General features: G+C 45.4%; 2 protein-coding genes across 6 annotated transcripts in view; one reads left to right on the plus strand and one right to left on the minus strand.

Moving 5' to 3' along the window:
• MMD (monocyte to macrophage differentiation associated) overlaps nt 1-24830 on the plus strand; it is a 73828-nt gene extending 48998 nt beyond the window's left edge. Inside the window, exon 7 of one of the 2 annotated variants that reach the window (XM_041000654.1) lies at nt 24042-24830. In XM_041000654.1, coding sequence (XP_040856588.1) covers nt 24042-24065 — 24 coding nt within the window. In that variant the 3' untranslated portion in view covers nt 24066-24830. Of the gene's footprint in view, nt 1-13592; nt 13717-24041 lie in introns of those variants that run through there. The other variant, XM_041000653.1, reaches the window with a different exon arrangement.
• Nucleotides 24831-24901: 71 nt separating this feature from the next.
• The window catches only part of HLF (HLF transcription factor, PAR bZIP family member), a 48607-nt gene continuing 46505 nt past the window's right edge, over nt 24902-27003 (minus strand). For 3 of the 4 annotated variants that reach the window (XM_041000648.1, XM_041000650.1, XM_041000649.1), the window contains one exon: nt 24902-26868. In XM_041000648.1, coding sequence (XP_040856582.1) covers nt 26653-26868 — 216 coding nt within the window. In that variant the 3' untranslated portion in view covers nt 24902-26652. Of the gene's footprint in view, nt 26872-27003 lie in introns of all 4 variants that reach the window. The other variant, XM_041000647.1, reaches the window with a different exon arrangement.

A 27003-nucleotide genomic window follows, 5' to 3' on the forward strand; every position in this document is an offset into this window, starting at 1 on the left:
TTCTGAGCTGCTTTGCCTGTTTCCCTATCTGTCCATATTTATGCCTCTTCTAACAATTCTATTTCTCATTTACTGTCAAGAAACATCAGGAACTCATTTGGGAAGGTTTGCTCACCTCAATATTTGTGTTTCCATTGGAGGATTCCATTTTATTTAACTAAATCCAAGAAACATTTATTGGGTGATTGCTTTCTATTGGTTATTGAATAATGAGGGAAAAATGTGCATAGAGATGGATGGGTTATAGAGCACTTTACCGTATCTTGGTGGGCCTGCACAGAAATCTTCATCCAGTACTCACAACGGGTATGACTATCCCCACTTTGCAGGTAAGGAAGCTAAACTTAGGCCTGTCTATCCCCTCCTGGTCCTAATTTTGGCAGAGTAATCTTGGGAGGAAAGGGAGTTACCAGCAATGGCACCCTTGGACGTTTCCAACCATTAGTAAGCCACCGAATAGGTGGTCATAGCCCCTTGCATTTAAACTCAGCTGGAGAGGCTTACAGAGGCCCGTGGCTGGAGTCTAAACACAACTGCCAGTTAATAATGAATGAAAAGAGAAAAGGAAAAATAACCATTACAAAGGTCATTTTCAATCCCCACAGGAAAGCAAAGGAGCTACAGGAGAGAAATGTGAGCTGGAATTAAAAAGCATTTTTGCTGAGAGTCCCACAGGGAGGTGTTAACACCCTCAACCATTGCTGATAAAAAGCCTTCTAAACAGTTCTAGGAACAGGCGCTACTTTCACTTATGGGTGAGTTTACCGTGAGCCACAACGTGTCTTCCTCTTGCTTGTACCCATCTGTTCTGCCCACCTCATCTTTGGTATCTTGATCAAACGCAACATCTTTCTGTGGAAGCCCTTTAAATACCTGCAGCCCCTATCAGATCAATCCCAAAATCTGTCTCCTGGATCACGTATCTTTAAAGTGCCAGCTACCCGACACGGGGGTTTGTACACCTGCTGCTCACCTTTGTGACTTTTTGCTGGAGGCTCCAGTGTGCCCATGGGCATTTCTGGAAGGCCAAGCCTCTTACAGAGAACTGGCATCTAAGAATGGCCCAGCCAAAGGATGGCTGCCACCCCTCTTCCATGGGCTCAGTCCATTCTGTGGATGCAACAGCCTCAAGTTGCATTGTTCCTTACAATTCATTTTGCTTGATAGATTATGCACTTGATAATGCCTTTTCTGTAACTGTACACTGTATATTTTTTTGTATCTTTACTTTCAACCAACCTATGTTTTTGAATATAAAGACACTGCTTGTCCACAGCACGGAGCTGTATACTGCTTTTAGTTTTGATTCATTCGATCAGTTCCGCCTTTTGATAGGAGTCTTTAAATTGCTTACATGTCATGTAATGACCGATAAGGTGGGATTTACTTCTGCAGTTGTTTGTTTCATTTCTCATTTTTTAATTCCTGCCCCTCTGTTGTTCCCTTCTTTTGTGTTAAATAGGTACTTCTAATGTATCATTTCAATCGTCATGTCTTATATATCTAACTGTATTTCCTAAATAGAAGCTCTGGTAATTGCTTTTAACTTTTAATTAAAATTACCCAAATTGGATCAACACCAACTTAATGTTAAAGGTATATAGGAACCTTGTGCTTATACAACTACAGTCGATATATGTATATCTATATATATCTATATATCCCCACCCTGATCCTTTGTGCCAAAACTGTAATACAAATTAGAACTTTTTCATTACTAGCCCACAACAGTTACTTACATGGATGTCATAGCTCATATAGGAAAAGAATTATAAATAAAAATAGATGTGTCATACATTTTATATTTACCTGTGTACTTTCTTTTATACTGTTTTATTTTTCTGTTGAGAATACAGCCTACTGACTAGGGTCTTTCAACTCTATTTGATGACATATTACAATTTTTCTAAAAATTTATTTCATTGGAAAGTCATATTTACAGAGAGGAAAGACAGAGAAAAAGATCCTTTGTCTGCCAGTTCACTCCCCAAGTGGCCACAACAGTCAGAGCTGAGCCAATCCGAAGCCAGGAGCCAAGAACTTCTTCAGGGTCTCCCACGTGGGTGCAGGGTCCCAAGGCCTTAGGCTGTCCTTGAATGCCTTCCCAGGCCACGAGCAGGGTGCTGGATGGGAAGTGGAGCTGCTGGGACATGAACTGGCGCCCACAAGGACCTCAGTCACTAGGCCACCATGTCTGATAATTTTTATCTTGCTGATATTCTACATCTGGTGAGATATGTTCCCATTCTTTCCTTTTGTTCTTTACTCATAATTGCCTTCAGTTCTTTGAGCACATTTTTCATGACTGACTTAAAGTCTTTTGTCTGGCAAGTCTAACGTGAACTTCCTCAGAGACAGTTTCTATTGAGTATTTGTTTTATTCTTTATACAGGTCATACCTATCTTTCTACGTCTCATCATTTTTTTGTGGAAAATCAAAAGCTTAAAATAATAATAATGTGGCCATCCTAGAAATCAGATTCCCCTCTTCCCTAAGAATTTGTTGTTACTGTTTGCTGTCTTGTTCTTTGCATCTATAAACACTTTTCTGAAGGAATTCAGTCGCGTCTCTAATCTAGTTTGTGGTCAGATAATGACTGGGTAGTAATTTCCCTGGACACATTGTAGTATTAAGTTCTCAACCTCAGCTAAGGGTCCGTGTGTTGGAGTGGGCCATCAAGGATGTGGCAGGTAGCTGATACTGCCTTAGCCGTCACTTCCCCTTTGTAGACCCTCATGATTTGCATCAAGTATCAGACCAGAGCCATCTCACCTTTCACTCACCTTGGAAAATCCTACACATATGTATGGCTTGTCTACAAACGTTCTAGAACTTTTCAAAGCCTTCTGTAAATATCTCACGCCTCAGAATTTTCTTCTAATTGTTATAGTCAGCTTCCACCCCTCACCCCCAGAGGTAGTTACAATGTTAAAAAAAAAATTGCTGTTGAATATTTTCAATAAATATCCCAGGCTTTTCACATTGAAGCAACTCTGAGTAAGGTCAAATAAAGGTAAGCTAGGTGAGTGACATTTTCCAGGAAATACAAGACAGGTAGCTTTACTCATTAGCTAGTTTTAGAATATTTACATTCTAAATACTTGGACTCTTTTCCCAAACAATATCTGTTGTATTCCAAAATCTGCCAGCAAGATAACTTCGGCTAAAAATTAAAGCTGGTTAGCTATTTCTTTTCCTTTTTAAGATATATTTTATTTTTGTGTTGGAAAGGCAGATATACAAAAAGGAGATACAGAAAGATCTCCCATCTGTTAATTCACTCCCCAAGTGGCCACAATAACTGGAGCTGAACTAATCCAAAGCCAGCAGCCAGGAGCTTCCTCTAGGTCTCCCATGCGGGTGTAGGGTCCCTGGGCTTTGGGCCATCCTGGACTGCTTTCCTGGGCCACAAGCAGGGAGCTGGATGGGAAGTAGAGCAGCTGATACACAAGCAGGTGCCCACAAGGGATGTAAGCAAGGGTTTAGCTATCAGGCTATCATGCCAGGCCCAGGTTAGCTATTTCATGATGAGTTTTCCCAATTCACTATTCATCAAAATCGCTGTTTCTTTACTCTTCACATGTCATTTGTTTGTTTAAAAATAATACAATAACTGGTGCTGGCATTGTGACATAGTAGGTAGAACCACCATTCACAATGCCCACCTCCTATGTGTGCACACCAACTTGAATTCCAGCTGTACCACTTCTGACTGAGCAGGGAAAAGCAGAAGATGGCCCACGTGTTTGAACCCCTGCCACCCACGTGGGCGATCTGGATGAGGCTCCCAGCTCTTGGTTTTGGCCTGGCTGAGCCCTGGCCACTGTAGTCATTTGGGGAGTGAGCCAGTGTTGGAAGATCTCTCTCTCCCCATCTGTAACTCTGGCCTCCAAACATCTTTTTTTTTTTTTTTTAATATACTAACCAAAGTTAAGTGCGGTTTTTGAAAAAAATTGAAGCAATGTTCATTTTTGTCTCTAATTATCAAGGCTCTTTATAATTTCCCCACACGTCTCAAAGACCATAGTAATACTGTGCGAGTTAAACCTTAAACCTTAGTGATCTTATTCCTAGAAGAGCCAGGAAAAGCACAGTTTGGGAAAACTAGCTGTCATGGCTGTTCCAGTACAGCAGCCGGGACAGTGGGCAGAAAGCTGCAAACGCGCTGAAGGAAATCGGCCACTGCAGAGGTACAAAGAAACCTCAAAAGGCTTTGGCCAAGTTCAGGCTGGGCTTTTGTTGCTGTTAATAATCATGGTAACATCTGGTCAGGAACGAGTAGCCAGAGGGTGTGGAATCTATCCTCTTCCCCCAGGAGAGAGGGCAGGCAAGGTTCGTGGAAGATACATCGGCTGAGTCAGGCAGACTGAAGTTGAGCACGCGAGGCTCCCACCTGGTCCTCAGGGCAAGCGTGCCAGCCCGTGAGCTGAATCCAATCATGTGGGCAGCCTCTCTGTTGAAATCCACTGCTGACAAATTTCCTGCCCACGTCACAGGGAATTCCCGTGGAATGTAGAGCAGCTACGGTTCTGATTGTGAGGGGCTGGAAGAAGTCAGGAGCTGCTGAGGATGACCAATTATGAGAGTCTACATAGCACTGTGTAACTATGGTTCCTAGAGACTTAACAGACTGTTTAAGTCCCTCAGCAGGCTACTTGATCATGAAATTGTATGTGTTCCAATTATAAAGCAAAAATAACGATATGTCTGTTGGAAAACCTATAGGGAAGAAAATTACATACATGAAGCACTCGGCATGGGAGAGGTCCAATACAATGTACTTTGGGGCAACTCCACATTTTGTGTCCATTTCACTCTCAGGGGAATTTCTCACCTTTTCTGGCAGGAGGCACACCTGAGCAACGTGGCCCTTCCAACAGGCTTTTAGTTCCACCTTGGTGTGCTAAGTAGCTCCCTTCCTCTCTTAGTGCTCAGGCTGGCATTTAGAACTCAACGTTGCTCACAGACTTTGTGTTGTTAATCCATCTGCTCCATGAAGAACTGTGAAACTCAGAAATAGACCCGGCTCTAGCCAGACACTCATTTCTCCAATGGGATTTGTCAGATGATAAGCCTTCGTGATGTAACCAGGCAGCTGGGCATTCAAAAGAAGTCAAGCAGCACCTAATTAGAAATCTATTTCTTATTGACTTGCTTTTCTCTTTTTCTTGTGCACTTGTCCCTATTATCAGTGAATGAGACAGAAAAGAGTAAGGAGCATCAAGGTCCTGGCCATGGGGGCTTCAGTCTCAGTATCTGCACTAGCTGAGTGACCTTGAAGAACCAATTGATCTCTCTAAACTCCACTCTCTTTATCGACAAAATGGTTGCTAACAATGGCAGCAGTTCCACAGGGCTGTTGCCAGGGCAAGTGGAGTGATACGTGGAGGCTAATGTACACAAAACCTTGCCCACAGTAAGTGCTCACTAAATATGAGCGATTATGACTGTCAAGAACATTCGCTTTGTAGTCACATGGATAGATTTAACTCCTAGCCCTTCAACTTAAAAGTTGCGAGATCTTGATTGTTACATAACCACTTTGAGCTCTACTTGGCTTGACAGTCGCAAGATTATAACGAAAATTTCACAGACGTATACGTATAGCTACCTTTTACTTTTTTATGTTGTCATGGCTTGTTTCCGACAACACTGGAGTTTACTGACTCAAACACAAAGCAGTCCAGTGTTCTTCTGTAAGTACATAATAGAATCAAGGTGATTCCAAGATAGGAAATACGGAGAAAAACCAAAGATAAGCTTAGACTATTCAACTGTGCCACGCTATTTGTATACTTGCTAGTGATGGGTCATAAATTTGACTCCGAGCTTCTTATCATCCAAGGCTACAGAGAAAGAAAATACAGCCAGATGATTCACAGGGCCAAGATACATGCAGACAAGTTCTGAAGAAGGATGCCAGCTATTCCTAGTACTAAAACGTAAGGGACCAAAGTTCATGGCTGCTGCACAATAGCTGTGTGTAGCACTGTGCAAGTTGTTCATGTCCACATGCACAGAGCAATGAGTCTATAAGAGTAAAAGTAACGAGGAAAAGGTGGCTTTCGAGTAAGACTGAATATGAATTTTCCAGGTGCCTGGAGGGCTTATCAAGGAAAAGAACATGTCCATGTGGAAACGGTTGGGATGGCCCCACCCACCAACAACATAGCAACTTTGAAGCCAAGGACACAAGCAGTTTCCTGCTGGATAAAGACACAGTTCCCATGGGGCTGAAAGGCACAAGAACTTGTCACAGGAGGAAGCTCCAGGGAAAGGAAGGCCCTGGGAGCATGGCCCAAGCAGCTGCTGTGTTTTACAGGCTCTGCCTACTGCACATCTGGTGTTCAGTGACAATCCTCAGAAGGAAGTTGTTGGTCCTTTCCCCACCCCCCCCCAAAGTATATTTTCTTTTGTTCAGTTTTGTTTGAGAACCCAGACTTAGAGTTCTTCAAGGAAGAAAATGGTCAGGATAGTAACAGGCTCCTCTTTGTGCTTTCACAGTTAGCATTTCCCTGCAGGCCTTTTCAGCCACTATGACCCTTGGAGGATGAATGGGATGGCAGGGCTCAGGGCTGGAGGTACAAGTGAAGAAGGAAAGCTTCACACAGAAGGGAAGACGCATGCAGAGCATACCACTGTAACAGGAACCCCCGTTCTTTTGCTGCCCTGGCATCTCAGAGAGGGGACAGGAGCTAGAACTGCAGCTCCTAGTTCATCAGTTTGCTAAAGACTCGAAGGCCCCAACATCCTGAATATTCAGATCATTCAGTACAGAAAGTCCATTCAAAGCCAGTTCTGGGACCCACACCTCTGGACTTACAGATGTTGAAAGAGCATGTTCTTCTAGAAGATGTATCAGGAGCTGGAGGAGGAGTCTGAGGAGAAGCCCCCAGAGCAGAACACTAGCGCTGAGGATGCAGGCAGAGATCTTCCTGCAGTGTGGCTGCTGTGTGTGTGTCTTCTTATGCTGCATTAGGCACAACTCAAAAACTATCCTCCCTCACACAGTTCTCCCAGCCAGCTGGCTGTGCAAGTTTCAGCGATGTCCTTAATCTACCTGGTACCTAATGATACTTTTGAATAAGCACCTGTTCTGTCATTCTGCCTCTTAGGGGCCAGGCACTGCACCAGGTACTTCAATTAGAATGCAGGATACCTAGTCAGGGTCTGGTAACTAGAGAAGTGTCATGATGTGATTACGCTAGAATAGCGCTTGTGCACCAGGCAAGTGTTTATTCCAGCCCAGGAGGAGGCAGGAGGCAGGGAAGGCCTCCATAAGAGGCTGTCTGAACTCCGCCTCCGGAGGAAGCAAGTATTGGCCAAGAAAAGAAACAGGAGGTCCCTGAAGCCCAGAAAGTCCCCTGGGCAAAGGTGGGGCGGAGGGGCAGGAGGGGCAGCAGAAAGCTTGGAATTCTCCAATACCTTGAAGTGGCCTGATTGCCCTGGTGGAGCAGAGTGTGTAGAGGACAAGTCTAGGAAGGCACTGGTTCCCTTGGACTTGTGTACCAAAACACCACAGATACCTAACAGCAATGGAAATGGGAACTGAAGTTAAGGACTCAGCAGGGCCACCTTCCCTCTTACAGCTTCAGAGAGAGAAGCATCCCTTGCCACGTGCTGGCTGCTACAAGTGCCATTGGTGGTCTTTGGCTTCCGGCTGCCTCACTGTAATCAGACAGGCAGGCTGTCACAACAAAGTCAGTGGCTCTGGGTAAGACATTTCTGTTACCTTGTTCTCATTTTCATCCTTAAAAACAAAAAACCCAGGATATTAAAAAGTACCCTCTTCCACTGTGTGGAAGTTTTGAAAGAAAATGTCCATAGTTGTCATTTTCTCAGAAGTGTTTGTTTCCAACAAGGTTTTGACTGGCCGGTTTAGAAATTCTGATAGAAATTATCCTAATTACTTGGTTCTGTTTTTAGAAATGTTAGAGAAAGCAATTGTTCAGTTATATTTTGCTGTCTTCCCGTTACATACAGGTTCCTTGATACGGTCCTAGTAAAAGACGCAAAAATCAGTCACCTTCCAACAAGGCCATTGTCGTGGGGGGAAGACAGATCCACAAAAAGTTAGATGTTTGAAATATAATAATGATGGAGATAGACATGGGGCAGTGAGGAACACACAACTCCTGGAAATGTTTGGTATTCTCCCTCCCCTCCAGAGCAATCAGGAACTGCCGAAGACATGAGCCTTTGGGCCAACACGGTGATGGGAACAAGCTAGTCATCCATCTTCAGTGCAAGCACCCCATCTGCCTGTTGCTTGCTCCACTTTTGATCCAGCTCCCTGCTAACCATCTGGGAAGAGATCAAAGGCTGTTCCAAGGCCTTAGATCCATGAAGTCAAGTGTGCAACCTGGGGCAAAGCTCCTGCCCCTGACTTTGGGTCAACTCAGGTCTAGTGAGTATAACCATTTGGAGAGTGAACTAGCAGATGGAAGATCTCCTTGTGTCCTCTCTTCAATTCTGGCTTGAAAGAGTCTCTCTGAGACTCCGAGAGACAGAGAGAGACGGGCTTTTTAAAGTCTTCCCTGTAATTCACAAGGTAGAGGACACATTTATTCCAGTGGGCCCTAAGATCCTGGGTACCCACAATGTTCTCTCTCTAAACACCTTCCACCCTATGTTCTCCTTGGACTAATAGCTACCTTGTTGATTCTGCACAGAAGTATCTCTCCTCCCTGGATGTGCCCCCCCCGCACCCCACTGTATATTCCTCAAATTTCAGTCTGGGCCAGATGCCCCACCTCTTCCAGGGTCCCCTGAGGCTCCTTTCTCTTCCCTTGCCAGGCTGGGCCCTTTTTCTATCTAGAATCTCAGGAGAACAGACCTTAGAGACTCTGGTGAGTCCTGCTCCTCCATCAGACCTCCTTTCAGTTCTCAGGGACCTTATGGTTTGGCAGAAAGCACTGCTTGGGGGAAGACTCATTTAAAATTGGAAAAACAGGAATAGTTATATTGTGCCATGTCAGGTCAAGGCACATTGCTAGAGCAGGCCCCATTGCTAGGTCCTGATTCCTTACTAACTTGCAGAGGCTAACCCTGTCCTATCCCCTGGACCAAGTACCCATCACCACTGCCCCTGGCTGTTCCATGTAACTTTCACATGCACCTCATTGTATTTCATCCTCCATATGGCATCCAGAGGGTTCTTTCTAAAATGTAAAACAGAGTCTGCTTCTTCCCTATTAAAACTTTCCAAGTACTTAGAATAAAATCCAAACTCCTCGCCAAGTCCACAACATCTCCCATGATCTGGCATCTGTCTGCCTGCTGAACCTTGTAGTGGGTGGAGAGCTCACTCCCTAGCTCACCAGCCTTGGTCTGGGCAGCCCAGATCGGCCTCAGGGCCCTTGTCACACTGTTTGTGTCGGTTAGACGACTCCTCCCTCATTTGCAGGCATGGCTGCTTCCTGTTTTGATTCTATGTAAGCTTCAAAGATGCTTGTTTTGGAGAAGTCTTCCCTGACTGTCTCACTGAGAATTTCCCATTCTACCCTCAACATAACCTCTCAGCCTTTCCACTCCTTTACCTCCTCCCTTTTACTCTCTTTATAGCGCTATCATCTGAAATGACTGTATTTATCATATCATCCCTGACCACCCCTGTCTGTCCTATTCACTACTGTCTTCCTGCCATTAGAATACAGCTCATAAATAACCACCAATAAACACTTGTTGAATGAACATCTCTGATAAAAGTTATTTAATATATGTGAGCCCTCACATTATTTTAAGTTAAATGGGAGAAGGAAAGATGTCTGTTTGGCTCCATTTTAGAGAAGTCATGGAGGTAGATAGTACTGTTACACCTGGCATACAGTGGAAGAAATAAAGTCAGATGGGCTAAAGAGTTGGCCCAAAATCACAGTTATGGCCTGAAAGGTCATCCTTCTTAAGATTAAAGAGGCAGGGGAGACAAATTTTCTCCATTCTTCCAAATTCTAAATTTTTTACCTAAAATGTAGCCATCCCTGGAAGAATAGGACCATTGGTTACCTGTCTAGGACACTATGGCTATACATAATTCTTCTGCATCTGAGGCAGTCTGAGAACATCTACTTCACACAGCCATCACTCATTCATGCATCCATCCCTCAGCTTGCTGGATTCACAGCCAGGCACTGTAACAGACACACAGTGGCTCCCAGGAGGACCTGTCGCATGCTAAGAGTGTGTCTCTAGGACATCCAGGGTCGACTTTGCATTTTCATGAAACAAGATCGCAAATACAAAATGCTGGGGTGGTTGTATGGAGCCAAGGAATGCTAGGAATGATGAAGATGATGCTCTTAAAACCTAGAACTCCTTCCTCAACCAGGTCTCCTTCATCCAGGAAAAAGAAATTAATAGTGCCCTTAGAAATCTGACCTCCCAGAGCCATCCTGTGAAAAACATCCAGCTCACATGACCCCCACTGCCTTTTCCTAAATCCACAGCCTGTACAGACAACTGAAAGTAATAAGCATAATTTAATGCTATGTCTTTCCTAATTAAAATCCACCCAGAAAGGCATGCCAGATTTATTTTAGTTCATGTGGCAGAGACAGTTCCATTATATAAATCCAGACTTGTAAAACAGCGCTCAAAGGGAGGTAGGTCTCTGTGGGTGCATGTCCACATAAGAGGTGTGCCCATGTATGCACATATACACATGCGGCCCAAGTGTAAGGCTGCTACCAATAATGTATGGCTGGCCTTCTACAGGCTGAATGGTCTGAATTTGCAAAGATGGAGCCACTGGAGACTGCTTCCCAAAGAGCCGCAGGCTGGTGAAGCCCCCCGGCCGTCTCCTTTGGCCCTCTGCTTTGGCCCTCTTAGGCAACTCTGAAGGAGCACTAGAATGACTTACCCACGAGGGGTTTTGTCTGGCCCTCTCAGCAGAGCCCCATGTGCTTGGCGGCTCGCCTTGGAAATGCTGGTTGCCAGAGCAGCTGTGTCCGCCTGGCTTCTCCCGAAAAGAAAAAAAAAAAAGAACAGGCAGGGAGCCCTCTGCTAACCCAGCGGCCCCCTTTCAGGGACAACTCCCAAGAGCAAACCACACAGCGAAACCAAATCCAGAACGGGAACAGACGGCGATGGAAAAATGAAGAGGAAAAGAGAAAACGGGAGGAAAACCAAGGAGGGCAAGGGTAGGACGCTGGGGGGCATCCTCTCTGTGGGTGGGCAGGTCGGCGTTCTGAAGGGCAGGTGCTTACCTCTGTTGGCAGGACGGTCAGCCGAGGCATGAAGACAGTCTGGGGCTTGCTCGGCATTTTCAAATGCTTCTATCCCCTCACCTGATCCTGCACCCTCCCTGTGATTCTGCTCTCATTTTTGAAACACATCTCAATGCAACTTCTCTTACTGGTAAATATATTTCTTTCTCTGCAGCCCCTCTGCCATATTGCCAAAGGAAAAACAGGGAGAAATGCCAGAAAAATGCCATAAAGTAGGTCTAGAAGGAAGGGGTGATGATAAATGAACTCTTCAGCCAATAGCACAGGGGAAGGAATGCCTTCATGATCTTAGAAGGACACTTGGACGAGATCGCAGCAGGCATGAGGTATGGGGGCTTTGGCTCCCCACCTAGGGTTGTTTTGAGTGGCTCAGTAGGACCATACAGATAAGAAAATAGGTGAACTTACCCCTGGGACTGTATCCCATGACCTGCTTAGCCCAGCATCCGGTATGGCATCAGGGCAGCAGGCTATCAATGCTGTTCAGGTGCAGGGACCACAGTTCTGAGGATCTAGAATTTTCTCACTTCTTCTTGGTATAGGAGACACAGCTGAAGTGCCTAGGAAGGTACAGAGGCCAAAAGTACAGGATTGAAATAGGTTGGGTGCTGGGGTTGGCAGCCACCGTGCCCTATAGTTGAAATGCTGGGTTGGGAACCGCATCCCATCGTCCTGCCAACACACACACTGGAAGGCACCAAGTAATGACCCAACTTGGGTTCCTGCTACCCAACATGGGAGACCCAGATCTGGGTTCTAGTCCCTGGCTTCAGCCTATTCCAGCCCGGTTTGGTGCAAGTATCTGGGGAGTGAACTAGCCAAGGGATGATCTCTGTCTCCCTGACTTTCAAACAAATAAAATTTAGGGAGGGAAATCCTAGGAAGTTTATAAGGTGGCTTCAGGGTGCGAGGACACATGGACAGCTGCCCAAGAACAAGGTGGGACTCTCCTGGATAGCCAGGAACCAGACTAGAACGCTTGAGAGGTCAGCAGAGACTTGTGGCAGGAGGTGGAATTGAGAGTTTGTGCCACCACTAAGGGATTTTAAGTTTTAGCTACTCCCAGGCAGTCTGGGGAAAAGGGCTGGAGAGCAATAGCATGAGAGAAATCGCTCAAGACGTCGGTACTTGTAACAGACTGAGTTCCTAACCTGATACGAATGAATAAATAAATGAAACAGCCTTTTTTTTTTTTAAGTTGGGGAAAAACAAAAAAAGAAATGATCTTTAATTGCCCAATTATTTTCCTGGAAGCCAAAGATGATCCCCCACCCCCACAACACAACTGTAGCAGAAAATTTTAGACCTCTCTATAATAATGACCTCACATATTTGCAAAAACAGTTAGAGGATACAAGTCATTTTTCATATGTATCACCGTTTTTGAACTTCACACCAAATTGAAATTATTGTTATAATTCTAACTTTACAAGTGCAAAAAAACCACACAAAACAACAACCCCCCACCCTGCAAGAGAATGAAATTCAACTACATAGAAAGGGGCTTCTCCAGGACCATTTAAACTGCAGGATCTCAGCCTAAGGATCGATGCCCAGCTGGGAAAATTTCTAGAGAAAAATTTTCTTTTAAGATGTATTTATTTTTATTGGAAAGGCACACTTCACAGAAAGGAGAGACAGAAAGATCCTTCATCTGCTGGTTCACTCCCTGAATGGCCCAACAGCCAGAGCTGAACTGATCCGAAGCCAAGAGCCAGGAGCCTCGTCTGGGTTTTCTATGCAGATATAGGGTCCCAAAGCCTTAGGTCATCTTCCACTGCCTTCCTAGACTACAAGCAGGGAGCAGTTGTGACATGAACCAGTGTCCATATGGGATGCTGGCACTTGCAGATGTGGGATTAGCCAGTAGAGGTATTACACTGGCCCCTGGGGATAATTTTCATCACCACCATTGGAAATGGGGGCGGGGGAGATCTTACTGGTATTGCATAGCTGGTTGACCAGGGATGGAGCTTAATATCAACCTGCAGGTCAGTCCCCATGACAAAGACATAGCACAAAATGTCCATGGTGCAGAGGAGAGGAAATCTCTCTAAAACACTTCAGGACTGCCAAGGGAGGACAGGGCCTGTCTCCTTCTCTTGCAGAAATGGAGAATCCAGAGTAAACTGCTCACTGCAGCAAGAGGGGCTCCGGGGGCATGCCACAGTAGGTTTATCTTAACTTCTCCTTTCCAAAAAAATGACGACACAAATAATGACCAGGGCTAGAAAGCCATATACTTTTTCTTTCATTACCACAATGACGGGGAAAAAAAATAAATGTAGTAAGAAGGGAAAAAATAACATATTTTTAATTCATGTATTTTATTTTTGTTTCTTTTTTTTTTTTTTTTTTTTTGAAAGACAGAGAGAGGAGAGTTCTGTTTCACCTCTTTCCACCACTAAATGCCCACCAAGAGCCAAGGATGAGCCAGCCGGAAGCCAAGAGTCAGAACTCCACCAGGCCTCCCAGCTATCCGAGCTGCCTCCCAGGCTGCAAGTTAGCAAGAAGCTGGAGTGAAGAGCAGAGCTGGGACTGAAATCCAGTCACCCAATGTCAGGTGAGGACGCCCTGAGCAGCGATTATCCACAACGCCGAAAACCCACCCTGTAACTTCTTTTAAAGCAAAAAATTTACACATGCATATTGGCCTGTTGCAGTAGGTAGTTCGTATCTTAACTTCTATAACTTTGGTAATGACTTTGCCAAAACGGGTCATGCTCAGTAGACACTGCAGTCAGATTTATCAAGTTATTTTTCACTCCCAGTTGACTGAAAGAATCATTAAACTTTGAGATTTTCTTTCACATAAAGTAGTAGATGTACAAATAGGATTTTTGTTTAGTTGTATATAACATTCAGCAAGTTACTTCTCAAGATAACATGTTTCCATCTCAAAAATGAGAGGATTTACCAGCTTGACTGTATTGACAACACCCTCTGACTCAAACACTATTTTGTGATCCTAATAGTGCCTTGAGTAGTGTCTTGGTCTATTTTACTAACAAAATAGATGAATCTGTATAGTTGGTTTAAATTTGAAACTCAAATTTGCACAGAGAAAGAAAGATTTCCATCTGCTGGTTCACTCCCCAAGTGGCTGCAATGGAGCTGATCTGATCCTAAGCCAGGAGCCAGGAGCCTCCTCTGCATCTCCCACATGGGTACAGGGTCCCAAAGCCTTGGGTCATCCTCCACTGCTTTCCCAGGCCACAAGCAGGGAGCTGGATGGGAAGCTGGACTGCCAGGATATGAACTGGTACCCATATGGGATCCTGGAACATGCAAGGTGAGGACTTTAGCCACTAGGCTACCATGCTGGGCCTGAATCTGGGTAATTTTTAAAGAAAAGAGATGTATTGAGGTTAGCATTGGTACAGTGCTTAAGATGCCTGTTGGGGCAGCCGCAGGTGATTCTGGAGTTCTTGGGTGTGAGTCCTGCCTCTGCTTCCAATTCTACCTTCCTACTGCTGCACACCCTAGAAGGCAGCAGGCCCTGCCACCTGTATGGGAGACCAGGACTGTATTTTGGGATAAGTAATTTATTCAGCTTATGATTCTGGTAGCTTGGAAGCCCAAACAGCACTGCTTCTGGCAAGGGCCTCTGGACGCAACACAGCACCGTGAGGCCGAGTCCAGGGCCTCGGAGAATGGGGGTGCCCACTTCTCGGACCCCATCACACAGTTCACTGTCTGTATGTACAGCGCAAAGCAAAACAAAGTGAAGAGTTTCCCTTTGCTTCTCTGCCCAGACCTAGGGAGTGGGAAGCTGAAGGCCAGGCTCCCAGATTGGACAGGATGGTCACTTGAATACTCTCACTCAAGACACCTGTCAGCCCAGACAACTGGGTCCCCCTATGCCCCATACTATGTTTATTATTATTATTAGGAAAGGGAAAAAACGTACAAAAGCCCAAGCCGTTTCCCCTAAAGCCAGCGTCCAGTCGGACACTCCACTTCCCTACTTCTGTGTGGGGTAGGGCTTTCCTATCACTTTCTTTGAACAAAGACTGTTTTGCACTTGTCTCACGGCGTTTTATTCCTATACTAAGCTGAGGAAAGAACCTACCGAGCTTCGCCGGTTACAGTCAGTGGCGTCTCGTGGCAGGAGAGCCACATGCCAGGCTTGCTGTGTGATAGCTTGCTCGCCCAGGACCAGCTCAACTCTGCAAGAACTACCCCAACCCCATGGGTGGAGGCCGTGACGACCTAACCACCCATGGCGGCCCTGTCTGCGCAGTGACCAAACTCCCAGTACATGTGAACATTTGTAGGATACATTCCAACCACAGGCCGTAGGGTCGGTGAGGCGGGAGTCAGACCTGTGGAGTGATTCTAGCATCACAGTCAGGCGACCAAGGTTTTTCTGTCCCTCCTGCCTGAGGCCCTGAGTCTCTGTCCCCACTGTCCCTGTAACCATTCCCACCTGTCTTCCACATTCTCCCATAGAGGTACAGCATATGCAGGGGAGGAAAGACAGAGAGGGAAGGCAGACACACCACACACACACACACACACACACACACACACACACACGAGAGAGAGAGAGAGAGAGAGAGAGAGAGAGAGAGAGAGAGAGAGAGAGAGAGAGAGAGAGAGAGAAAGGGGGGGGGGGGGCAGGCTGAGGGAGGGAGGGGGTTTGAGCAGCTCCCGGCCCAGGTCGCCCCTGAGAGACAAGGCAAGTCTCGTCTCCTTTGAGCTCACCCACTCTGGCTGCTCTTTTTAACTATTTTTTCCTTTCTTTCTGAAACTCACCTTCGTTCAAAGGAATTAAGAGGCGCTTTGGTCTTTTAAGGGTTCTTTTCCAGGAGGTTTTTCTGCCCCCTCAGCTTTCCGCTAGCTCCGAGGAGGCCACGGGAGAGCACGGGCAGCTGGAGACAGCGCGCAGGCGCGTTTCCGCGGGGCCGCCCAGGTAGGAGGCACGAGATGGAGAGGGAGCCCGCGGGATAGCACAGCCACGGGCACCGTGTCTTCCCGCCCTCAAAGCCCTGATCAAAAACAGCTGGGGAGGAGAGCCCGTGCCGCAGGCGGGCGGTTCCCTGGAGGCGCAGCGGCCCTGTCTCAGGTGCAGTCAGCTGGGCTGTGCTCACAAATCGCCCTCTGGCTGGGCCTGGCTGCACCTGGGGGCAGGAGGGGGCGTCTGCGAACTCTTGGAGGCTTATTCTTTTTCACCCTTTCAAAGTTGGTTACCTCTGGCTGAGGACATTGCTATCTGTTTGTGGGAAGGGTGGCGGTGGTGAGGTTGAGCACACATGGAATTGGCTTGTGGTCACCTCTTAGGGATCCGTGGATGTTCAAAGAGCCTCCCATTTGCTCATCCTTGGGCAAGGCTGCCATCACCAAGTCTGTTTCATTGTCGGTTCCGCCCAGAGTACCTCAGGGCGCAGAAAGAGCCAACATGAAAAACAGAGTAGGCAAGGTTTGGCTGCACTGCAATGTTCACACAGAGTCCTTACCACGAGGGGGCAGGGCATGGGGATCATTCTCCCTCCTCGAGTTCCTGAGGAGACTCGCCCCTTTCATCCCTTCCTCCTACTCCCTTCCCAAGTCACCAGAAGCTGCCAAGAAGGGCAGAAGTATTATGGGGGGAAAAAACCCTGTGGTTGGGGCTTAAGACTCACACTGGAGCTGGACGTCCACGGTATCGACCTCCAAGAAAAATCACAGAATTCCCAAAGACCTGAGGACTATGGGTTCAGCTGAAAGTCCTCGGCCTCCAATATCATGTATCTTAGGACTCATTTTCAGATGTGGCTTCAGGATTTCCATGTGTCGGTGACAGGGGCTGCAGCCTATCGGGGGCCAGGGGGAGGGCACGGATGAAGGAATTTCAAATCAGATTTGCAAAGCAAGCACTCTGGTTTTACGGATTTGGGGTGTCTTTTGGAAATTAGGAATGATGAAGGGGTACAAAAGCCCACGAACTGATCTTGGAGGTGGAAGGGAGCTATGTGATGATGGCTGCTAATGGGCAAGCCCGAGATGGGATCCTGCCACCAGCAACAAGTAGATAAGAGATTCTCTAAGATTCCTTTCTTAATCCAGTTGCTTCCCTCTAATATGTCAAGATAGACTTCTTGCAAGGAAATGCAGCCTGTGGGACTAAAGTGCCAATGTTTTCTCATTTCTCTGGTACTTCTTTGATCCTCAAAGGCCAGAGAGAGAACACTAATCCGGAACCACTTCCTTCCAGAATTCTTATCTAACTCCTGCAAAGATAGAGAAGGGATTAGAAGTCATGTGGGAAGGAATTCATGCTTGCTCAGTATCTCAAACTGCAGGCTGTTTTACATACATTATTTTAATGCAAGCAAGTTTACCATGACATTTCTGAGATTCTGCAAGATTAAGAAAGATATTACCAGAAAGCCTTTCCCATAGTGAATGCTCAAAATAAATGGGCCTCAAGGACGGGTGGGGGGGCACTCCAGTTTAGTCCAGTTTTGCAATTTCCTTGCTACAGCCTCAAACACAACAGAAGGGTAGGAATGGACCATTTGATGCTGTACTTCTGATAAGCCTCTTTAATTTTCATTTATTTGCAATTCATTTTATGTGAAAGGCAGACACAGAAAACTAGAAGACGAGATGGCCGAGACAGATGGAGAGAGATCTTCCACAAACTGATCTACTCCCCAAAGACCCACAGCATCCAGAGTTGGTCCAGGCCAAACCAGGAGCCCTGAGCTTCATTCAGGCCTTCCATGGGGGTGGCAGGGGCCCAATACTTGAGTCATCACTTTCTGTCTCCCAGGTTATGCATTAGCAGGAAACGGAGCAGGAAGACCTCAAATTAAGTAACTTCAATATGGAACGTTGGTGTTGTAACTGGGAACTTAACCAGTGCACCAAATGCATGCACACCACACACCAACTAACCAGCGATGACCTAGCTCCTTCACCATGCTGGATGAGCCTTCCACAAAGCACTTTGGCTTATTTGAACCATGGAAAATTTAAAAAGCAAGTATCTTGTTGTACTCCCATTTGTAAGAAGTAGATGCCTTCAATGGAGTAGGTGAAAGTAATTATAATGCTAAGAAAAGGTGAGCAATTAGACATCAGAAAGAGCAAGAATCAGGGAGTCCAAGGCCTCTGAGCTTACCTGCCATTCTCTCCTCTAACTTTTTAAATCCACCATGATGTTAAGAGAAGCACTTTGCAAAATGCAGCATGCATAAGATTCACCTAAAATTTTGTTCAACCCAAGATTCTGATCCCAAGGCCTGCGCTGCGCCCAAGTGACTGCTGTCTAACATCCCAGCTGCCGCCGACGCTGCTGACTCTGGCCCACACTTGGAATAGCAAGGACTGAGAGCAGTCACAGATGCAATGGGAATCACCCTGTTGTGGAACAGGGGCACTTTGAACTAACTGAGGCCTGGGCTCTACCCTTTCCCACAAACTCTGATCTGCTTGGTTTGAGGTACAATCTAAGATTCGGGATTCTTTTAAACATGTACTGATGTATTTGAAAGGCAAGATTTACAGAGAGAGAGAGAACTTCCATTTGCTGTTGGCTCCTTAAATGGCTGCAATGTTTAGGGTTGGGCCAAGCCAAAGCCAGCAGCCAGGAGCTTCTTCCAGGTCTCCCATGTGTGTGGCAAGAGCCTAGGTATTTGAGCCATCCTTCTCTGCTTCCCCAGGCCATTAGCAGGAAGTTGGGTCAAGAGTGGAGTAGCTGGGACTCGAACCAATGACCATGGAGGATGCTGGCATTGCAGCTGGAAGCCTTACTCGCTGTGCCACAACGCTGGCCCCAGAATTAGGATTCTTTCAAAGATTCCCCTAGGCAATTACAGTGAGCAGTAAAGTTTGAGGGTCACCACATTGTATCAAGTCTTCAGTCAACTTTATGGAATGGCTCCTGGGTGTCCCTCCTGGTCCAGACAGTTACAGCTGGAGGTAGGAGCTCTCCAGTGCAATGAGAGTATCAGCGACACTCAAGAACAGGACAGATGTGCAAGCAAGAAGGGGGAGTGGGCAAGTAGGCAAAAATCATCATATCTGGGATAGTTAAGGACTGAGCACAACACACTTGGGTTTAAATACTGGTATTCACACTTTGTAGTTGTCTCCCATGATCCAGAATTCTGATTTCAGAGCTCTTTGCACTTTAGATTTCTAAATTGGAAAGTGAAGGCTTCAGTTCCTGACATCTCTCACCACTGAAGGTGGCGGGGAAGGAGAGGAAGCAGAAAACAGAATAAATCAAGAGAGCTTTCTAGAGGAAGCAGGCTGGTATCCTACACTGCGGCTGCGAGTTTAGCCGGTTACAGAGTGGTGCTGGGGTGAGTGTATTTATAAGCTCCTTAGACAATTTCTGTGTGCACTCCTCATTGTGAACACAGACCAACTGAGATCACGAATATCGAACCTTTGACCTGTTCTTGACTCTTGCTACCCAACTATGGTTCGCCCTCCTCTGTAGCTCTTGGACATTTCCACCCACCTCATCCTAGAGACTTCTTCAGATACCCATGAAGAACTCAGCCCCTTACTTTCCCACTCTGCCCAATTCCTGGCACTCTACCTTCCACATAACTGCTGGTATCATCTTGCTAACAAATCGTTTGCACAGATCACTCTGGGGAGGATAAAGTCCACAGTGCTTAGAGCTTCATGCCGGGACCTCAAGGTCTGGCCTTGGCTTCTTTTCTTAGATTGCTGCTCTAGTCATCCCACTGCCCAGAGGCGTGATCTCTTCTCCCTGGCCTCTGTCCTGCTGCCTTGAATGCCCTTCTCCCTCTTTTCCTCACCAGTTGCTGCTTATCCTTGGCTCAAGCATCAGCTTCCTGGTACAATCTCCCAGACTCACCCCGCCTCACATCTGTTTCAGGCGAGCATGGGAACAGTCCCAGTTTATGAATTTTGAGCTATATTTAAAAAGATAAATAGCCAACAGAGTGCCAAGGGTTCAAGTCCCAGTTCTGATTCTAACATCTTAATGTGGAATGCATTTGATTTCTGTAACCCATATGGAGAGACTCTACTCCTGCCTCTAGCCCATGCCATTCTTGCTGTTGTTGGCCACAAGGAGGCTGAATCAGCATATAGATGGTCTCTCCACCTCTAGCCCCACTACATTCCCCCTTTCCATCCCTCTCTTTAAACTATATATATATAAACTATATATACATATATATATACACACAAAAAATATATAGCATTTTAATTAGAAAGTCAGATTTACAGACAGAAAGATCTTCCATCTACTGGTTCACTCCCCAAGTGGCCGTAAAGGCCAGAGATGAGCCAATTCAAAGCCAGAAGCCAGGAGCTAATCCTCTACCTGCTGCACCCACATCCCATATGGGGACCAGTTCTAGTCCCGGCTTCTCCACTTCTGATCCAGCTCTCTGCTTATGGTCTGGGAAAGCAGCAGAGGATGGCTCAAATGCTTGTGTCCCTGCACCTATATGTGTGACCAAGAAGAAGCTCCTGGTTCCTTACTTCAAATTGGCTCAGCCCTGGCTGTTGCTTCCATTTGGGGAGTGAATCAGAAGATGGACGATCTCTGTGTCTCCTTCTCTATCTGTAACTCTTTGAAGTAAAATAAATAAAATTTTAAAAAACAAATAAAAACAAATTTAGAGAATATGTAAACAAAAAAATTGGAACACCAGTTTTCCAAGAAATAGCAGACCTTACTTGTAAGTATTTATCATGGACTGGGGGTGAAGGAAGGACTGAGTGGCCAGAGGATCTGGACTTGGGAGAGGATCATGAACAGGAAAGCTGACCTCAATGTAGAGGCTGGGCAGCCCTGGACAGTGTCCAAATGCAGGGCAAACGCAGATGACAGGTGGTGCTATCTGGAGTCCCGTCCAGCAGGCTGAGCCGAACAAGGGTAGGGGGTTGCACAGGAGGTATGTGAACTTCAAGGTCACATAGTGAGAAGTGATGACTCTGGATTCCAGCAGGAACCATCTCCACTCTCCCACCTGGCAAACATGCCAGCACCTCAGCCAAGCACAAAGAAGTAGATGCTCAGTGCGACAACACCAGTGTTTCAATACCTGAGCACAGAGGCTTTACACTTCCTCAGGAAACAGCTCAGTGAGCTAGGCTCCCAGGTCTCTTCTTTTTCAGCCTCCAACTTTCCTAGGAGACAGGAGACAAGAGCAGCAATCATACAGCAACACGGTGGGGCCATCATGGTGGGCACTTCTTATATTGCATGGAACCAAATGCAGTTGAATCGCCGCAATAAACGCCAGGGAGCCTGGAAAAGGTAGTATAACTTCCAGAAAGAAATGGAATGGGTTTGATAAATTGTTCATTTCTTACCCTTGTCAAACTCGACTCCAGCTTGGGTCTTGCTATAAATTCCAGTCATTCAATATCCATGTGTGTATTTCCACCTGTAAGACCTTCTCAATTGCATGAGAAGGCATGAGAATCACATGGTAGAGGCACAGAGTCAAAGACTCAGTCAGTTCTTGCTGTCATTTCCAGGCACTGTACCAGCCTTTGTAGGATGGGAAGGACCTGCATCCTCAGGGGCTCAAAATCCTGAGGGAGAAAGGGCCTCATGTCCATCCCCTTCTTCAACTGGACTTTTCTTCTCCAAAGGACCTTCTGATTGCTATTAAGAAGCCAGCTCCTGATCACAAAGGCAAGATTTCAAAAATCCTCATTCAGTCCTTGTCTCAACATGCCTCAAAAGATGTGTAAGGCAATGAAATGATTTTCAGAGGAAACTGAATTCAGATGTTCTAAGAGAGGTGTTCAATGTTTGGGTGGTTTGTCACATTATTCCACGAATGGAAGAGCCATATCACAGGAGCAGCATGGTAGGCGTCTCAGGGCTTTTGTATGACTGGGAAAGAACAGAGCGTGGCCTTGTGTATGTTTGTGGGTGTTTATACATAAGATGTCTTACAACTTCTCCGTGGATCTTCCAAGGGCCAAGAACTCAAATTCAGAGCCAAGTCTATGAATCCTGCTTCCATTTACTTGGATACACATGAGAGTTAGCAGAAAGTACTATAAAAATTCAGATTTCTGGGCCCCTCAGGCATCACTAGAGCTATACTCCTACCATCTGTTTTTTATATATGCAACAAGAAACTAGTCTGTGACCTGTCAGACACCAGCCTTCTAGCTGCTGGTCAGTCATCCGACTGCAATCCCACTGCCATTTGTACCAATGTAACATTAGATGGGCTTAACCTCCCTTTCAATGTCTCTTCTCCGAAGTGGGTATTAATTATCCCAACTTATCATCTGTGTAATCTGTAAGTAGTCACTTTGTTATCAAGGTCAGGACAGAATCCAATTGCCTGCTGACTCAACAAAAATTCATCAAGAAAGGAAAACAGTCAAAGTTTATTAAAACATTACAAACAAACATTGGGATTTCACAGCAGATACCACCAGTATCATGCTTCCGGTTAAACCAGCCTTGTGTCAACTTTTACCTGTTTAACAAATGCAATCTTTGTGGTGTTGCTCAAGCAATAATAAACTATTGTTATATTTGGTAAGGTGCTCAAAAATCACAGACTATATGTCTCACACACATATATACACACCCTTATACATACCAGGCCCTTATCAAATGTATAGTTGCTAAATCCAATTTATCAAGTTTCAGGGTAAGCCTTCATTTTTTTAATGTGACATTATGAATTGCCGAGAAAACCTGGAAATGTTGGCCTTGTTCATGGAGGATACCTAGGTGTTCTCAGCAGGAGAGGACAGACTGTGGACAGAAGGTGTTTGTCACATGGAGAACAGAACACCTGGGTGTTGGTCACCGGCTGACCCCAGGGTCAAATCCATAACTCCACACAGAACATTCAGCCTAGCCTACTTTGGGATTGTGCCGATGAACTTTGATAAAAAATGATTTTTCTTAAAAGGGTCATTGGGTGATAAATTAGGTGAACTATAAGAAAAAAAAAAAGCAAATTTTAACTGTCATTTATAGGATGTCTGTTTTGCCCCAAAGCTATGGGAAGGGTGCCACTTAAAGCTCTCAACTTTTCTAAAAGCAGATCCCAGGCTGTTTGCATGTATAATTGCTGTGGGTTCACACTTCACTGGGCTAGGAAGAACCCCTGGGTTATATGAAACAGCCTCCCACCTCTACCCCCGCCCCAACCAAGCCTGCATCCCATCCCATCCCATCCATACTTCACCCACATAGAGTCCTTCTGCACTGAGGGCAGTTCTTCCGAGGTCTGTTGCCTACAAACACAACAGCCCTATCATAATCTTCCTGGTGTGGTTTTTGAATGGTCCAAAGTGGCTACTTTCTCCAGAGGAAGTGATCCTTTACAGCTCTTGGATTCCCTAGCACCTCAAGGCAGTATGCAGAGATGGGACCATCAACCCTGGCCTTTCTTTGCAGAAAGCAATGATAATACAACCTTATCAGTAAATCCTGGGCTGCCCATTCCAAATGATTTCTAAATGAATCATTTTAATGGTTAACTAATTAATTACTCAAAGATGCTTAGGCTGAAATGGTGAAAAATGACAGGCCCTCTAAGAATAGCTGCAGGTAGCAGGTATTCATTTGACCTGGGTTGACCTAAGTCAGGCACGGCTTCCTATCCCATTTAACAGAACTTCCTTGTTTTACAGTTAATTTGCCCCCAGACAGATATGCAGACAATCAGGGACGTGTGTGTGTGTGTGTGTGTGTGTGTGTGTGTGTGTGTGTGTGGTGTGCTGACAAAGTCTTAGGTATAAGGTACCTGTACAGACTCCAAAATGTTTCCATTTTTTAAGATGAAGTAGGTCTCTGAAATCATTCCTGATGTATAAAACATGTTTTATTATCTTTTCATTTTTTTCTGCAGAAGACATTTGTGATGTTCATTTGATACACCTAATTCTGAGAAGGATCAGTTCTCAAACACGGGTTTTCAGCCACCATTTGATACTTCAGGAAGTCTGGGTGGTCTCTGGTGCAATCTGTCAACACTTCTCTACTTAAAGACGCAGCTTTCTGAAAATGATCAGTGTCGTTTACCAAGTTTGCAACTGGCCTCTCACAGAGGAAAGGGCCAACTCGATGCCCACTTGTGTTTCTCACCAACTATCTTTCAGTTCTGCTTATGACTGTAAGAGTTTTCTGCAGAGTTTGCTAGCTATCAATTTGACGGTTTATTTTCATTCTAATCCTCTCTGTTTCTTGCCATTACCTGTCGCTTGGTACAAAGTGGTTATCTACCAGGAATATCCTCTGGCGGAGTTCCCAAAGGCCACAACACCATGAGAGAAGCTTTGCTGATGCACCGACAAAGAGACCACCAGTGCACTGCATAATCAAGATACTCTGGAGGCAGGAAACTGGAACATTCCATGGATAAAAGAGTATTTTTAATCTAGCACAAAATGTTTCTTTGCAGTAACAGCAGAATCTCTTGACATTACACAACTTGATGAAACAAAAGAACAATCATCTTTAAAGTCAAAACGTCTATCAAATTAGAGGCCATATGCCTAGCACCGGGATCGCCTTTCTGCTGCATAAGACACACAGGCCCCCAGGGGAACAGAGCTGCTGGGGGCACCGGCAGGAACGCTCCATTCCAGGAACTCTGGATTTTGAAGTGAACATTTTTGTGGCAGATGCTTTTCCTAAAAAACACTGTATCATCCAATAAATATTTGACTAAAAATCCATTTTGTGCTTTTGGGTGATGTTAGCCGACTCCTTTCAGAGACCTAAGAAGAAAGAAGGAACCTCCTTGTGTATTTCAGAGCATGATTCATCACGGCAAGCCTTGATACTGTTATAAAAATTTTAATTTAAAGCAGAAAACATGCTGATGTGTCAGTGATAGGCTTAAAATATTAAAGACTTCAAAAACCCCCAAGCACGTCTTCTCTGTACAGCACAAGCGAATATATATATCTTTGCTATATAATTTTAAAACATGGAATAGTTTTCCTTTTTCTCTTTTCTATATATAATATATGTCTTCCAAAATACATTGTCAGTATTTATATCTGAAAAATACTGTACAAAAAAAGAACTTCCTATAATTACTCTGTATAAACATTAAACAATTTCATAATCTCCTTTTGGTCTATAGTAAACATTTAGATTGATTGGGTTAACCACAGTCTGTGACACGCCATCCCCTTGTAAGTTACACCAGTGTCTTATACATTCGTTTTTCAGAAGTCTATTTTATAAGAGCACATACGTTCAAAAAGCAAACAAAAAAAAAGAAACATAAGCTCTAGAATCATTAATTTGTGAGGCATTCAAAGAGGATACCATGAGGAAAAAGGGTCTTAATGAAACATCAACTTATTAACCGATTTTTTTAAAACAGCAAAGTATAATTCACAAAAAAATATATATATTACCAAAAATGGGAAATTTGAATCTTAAGTACTCAGAGTGTCTTTGAATATCAAGGGAGATAAGGAAAAGGTTAGCTAGAAAAGTAGGAGGTGGATGAGGTTTGGGAGAGAAAACCAAACGTGGCAACATCCAAGGATGGGCAAGACACTTTTTTTTTTCTGGCTTGTGGCCTGAGAAATTAACCCTTCATTCTTTGACCTCGCGTTTCTCTCTGCTTCGCTGAACTGGGGATGCTCTGGTCATGCTCAAATGCGTTAAGTTTTGTTTTTAAAAGACAGTGAGATCCTTAGGCAGGGAAAATGTCCTACGTCCACTAGTAATACTCAGGCAGCATGCTCTAGTGCACAGCAGGGTTATTGCTTTAGGTACAGACGGTGCACGGACACACTCTGTGTTCTACGACAGTACTCTGACTTACTTATCTGGGACTGGAAGAATTAAAAGGAAACTTATTAGCAGTAAGTAAACTTGGGATCCAAGAAATCTAAACAGCACTTTAAATTTGAAGACGATTTCCACCAAAACTCAAAATAGGAGGAAAGCAACCTGTGAGTAGAAACGCAGTGTAGTGTGAAGTCAGTTGTTTGGCGCACCTTGTCAGCTGGAACTCTTGAGAACTGAGACCCGCCCAGGCAGCAGGGGCCCCTCAGGGTGAACCCAGAGTCCTGACCGAGTAGGAAAGCTGGAACACGAAGCCATAGGGAAAGGGCAGGAGCTGAGAAAAAGGATGGGGAGGAAGACTCCTAGAGTCTCCAGGGTTTAGTAAAAACATGGCACCTTCCTTTTTTTGGAACTAAAACAGAATGAGGGGACTACCTAGAAATGGCAAGTGCAAAGGAAACACACACGCGCGCGCACACACAATCTCACACACATCCCGGCATGAGCACATGTACACACACACACACACACACACACACACACACACACACACACACACACTTACATACGGATGTACACCAAAACGTGAATCGATTGTGTTTATGCCTCTGGTAAAGTGCTGATGTCAGAAAGGTTGGTTTGGGTGTGGAGCTATCAGACAGGAAACGAACTGTCCATCCATTCCAAAGCTAGCCCACAAAAATGCCCTCCTACAGGGGCCCGTGCCTGGCCTCGTACTTGGCAAGTATGTTTTTGCACTTGCCCAGCTCCTTCCTCAAGTCAGCCACCTCCTGGCGCAGGGCCGAGTTCTCCTTCTCAAGGAACGAGGCCCGGATGGCAATCTGATTCTCCTTCAGCCGGCGGGCGTCACGGGAGCGCTTGGCCGCCATGTTGTTCTTTCTGCGTCTTGCCCAGTACTTGTCATCCTGCTCATTAGTTGCAGAAGGAGAAACAAAAACAAACAAACAAAAGAAAGAAAACACAAAGGCATTAGATTTCAGTGGCAGGGAGCATCAGCCAGGAGGCTGGCAGGCCTTCAGGGCTGGGCTGAGGCTCATACC

This window comes from Ochotona curzoniae, unplaced genomic scaffold (assembly GCF_017591425.1).
Source record: "Ochotona curzoniae isolate NIBS_2020 unplaced genomic scaffold, NIBS_Ocur_1.0 scaffold_2453, whole genome shotgun sequence".
Lineage (NCBI taxonomy): Eukaryota > Metazoa > Chordata > Mammalia > Lagomorpha > Ochotonidae > Ochotona > Ochotona curzoniae.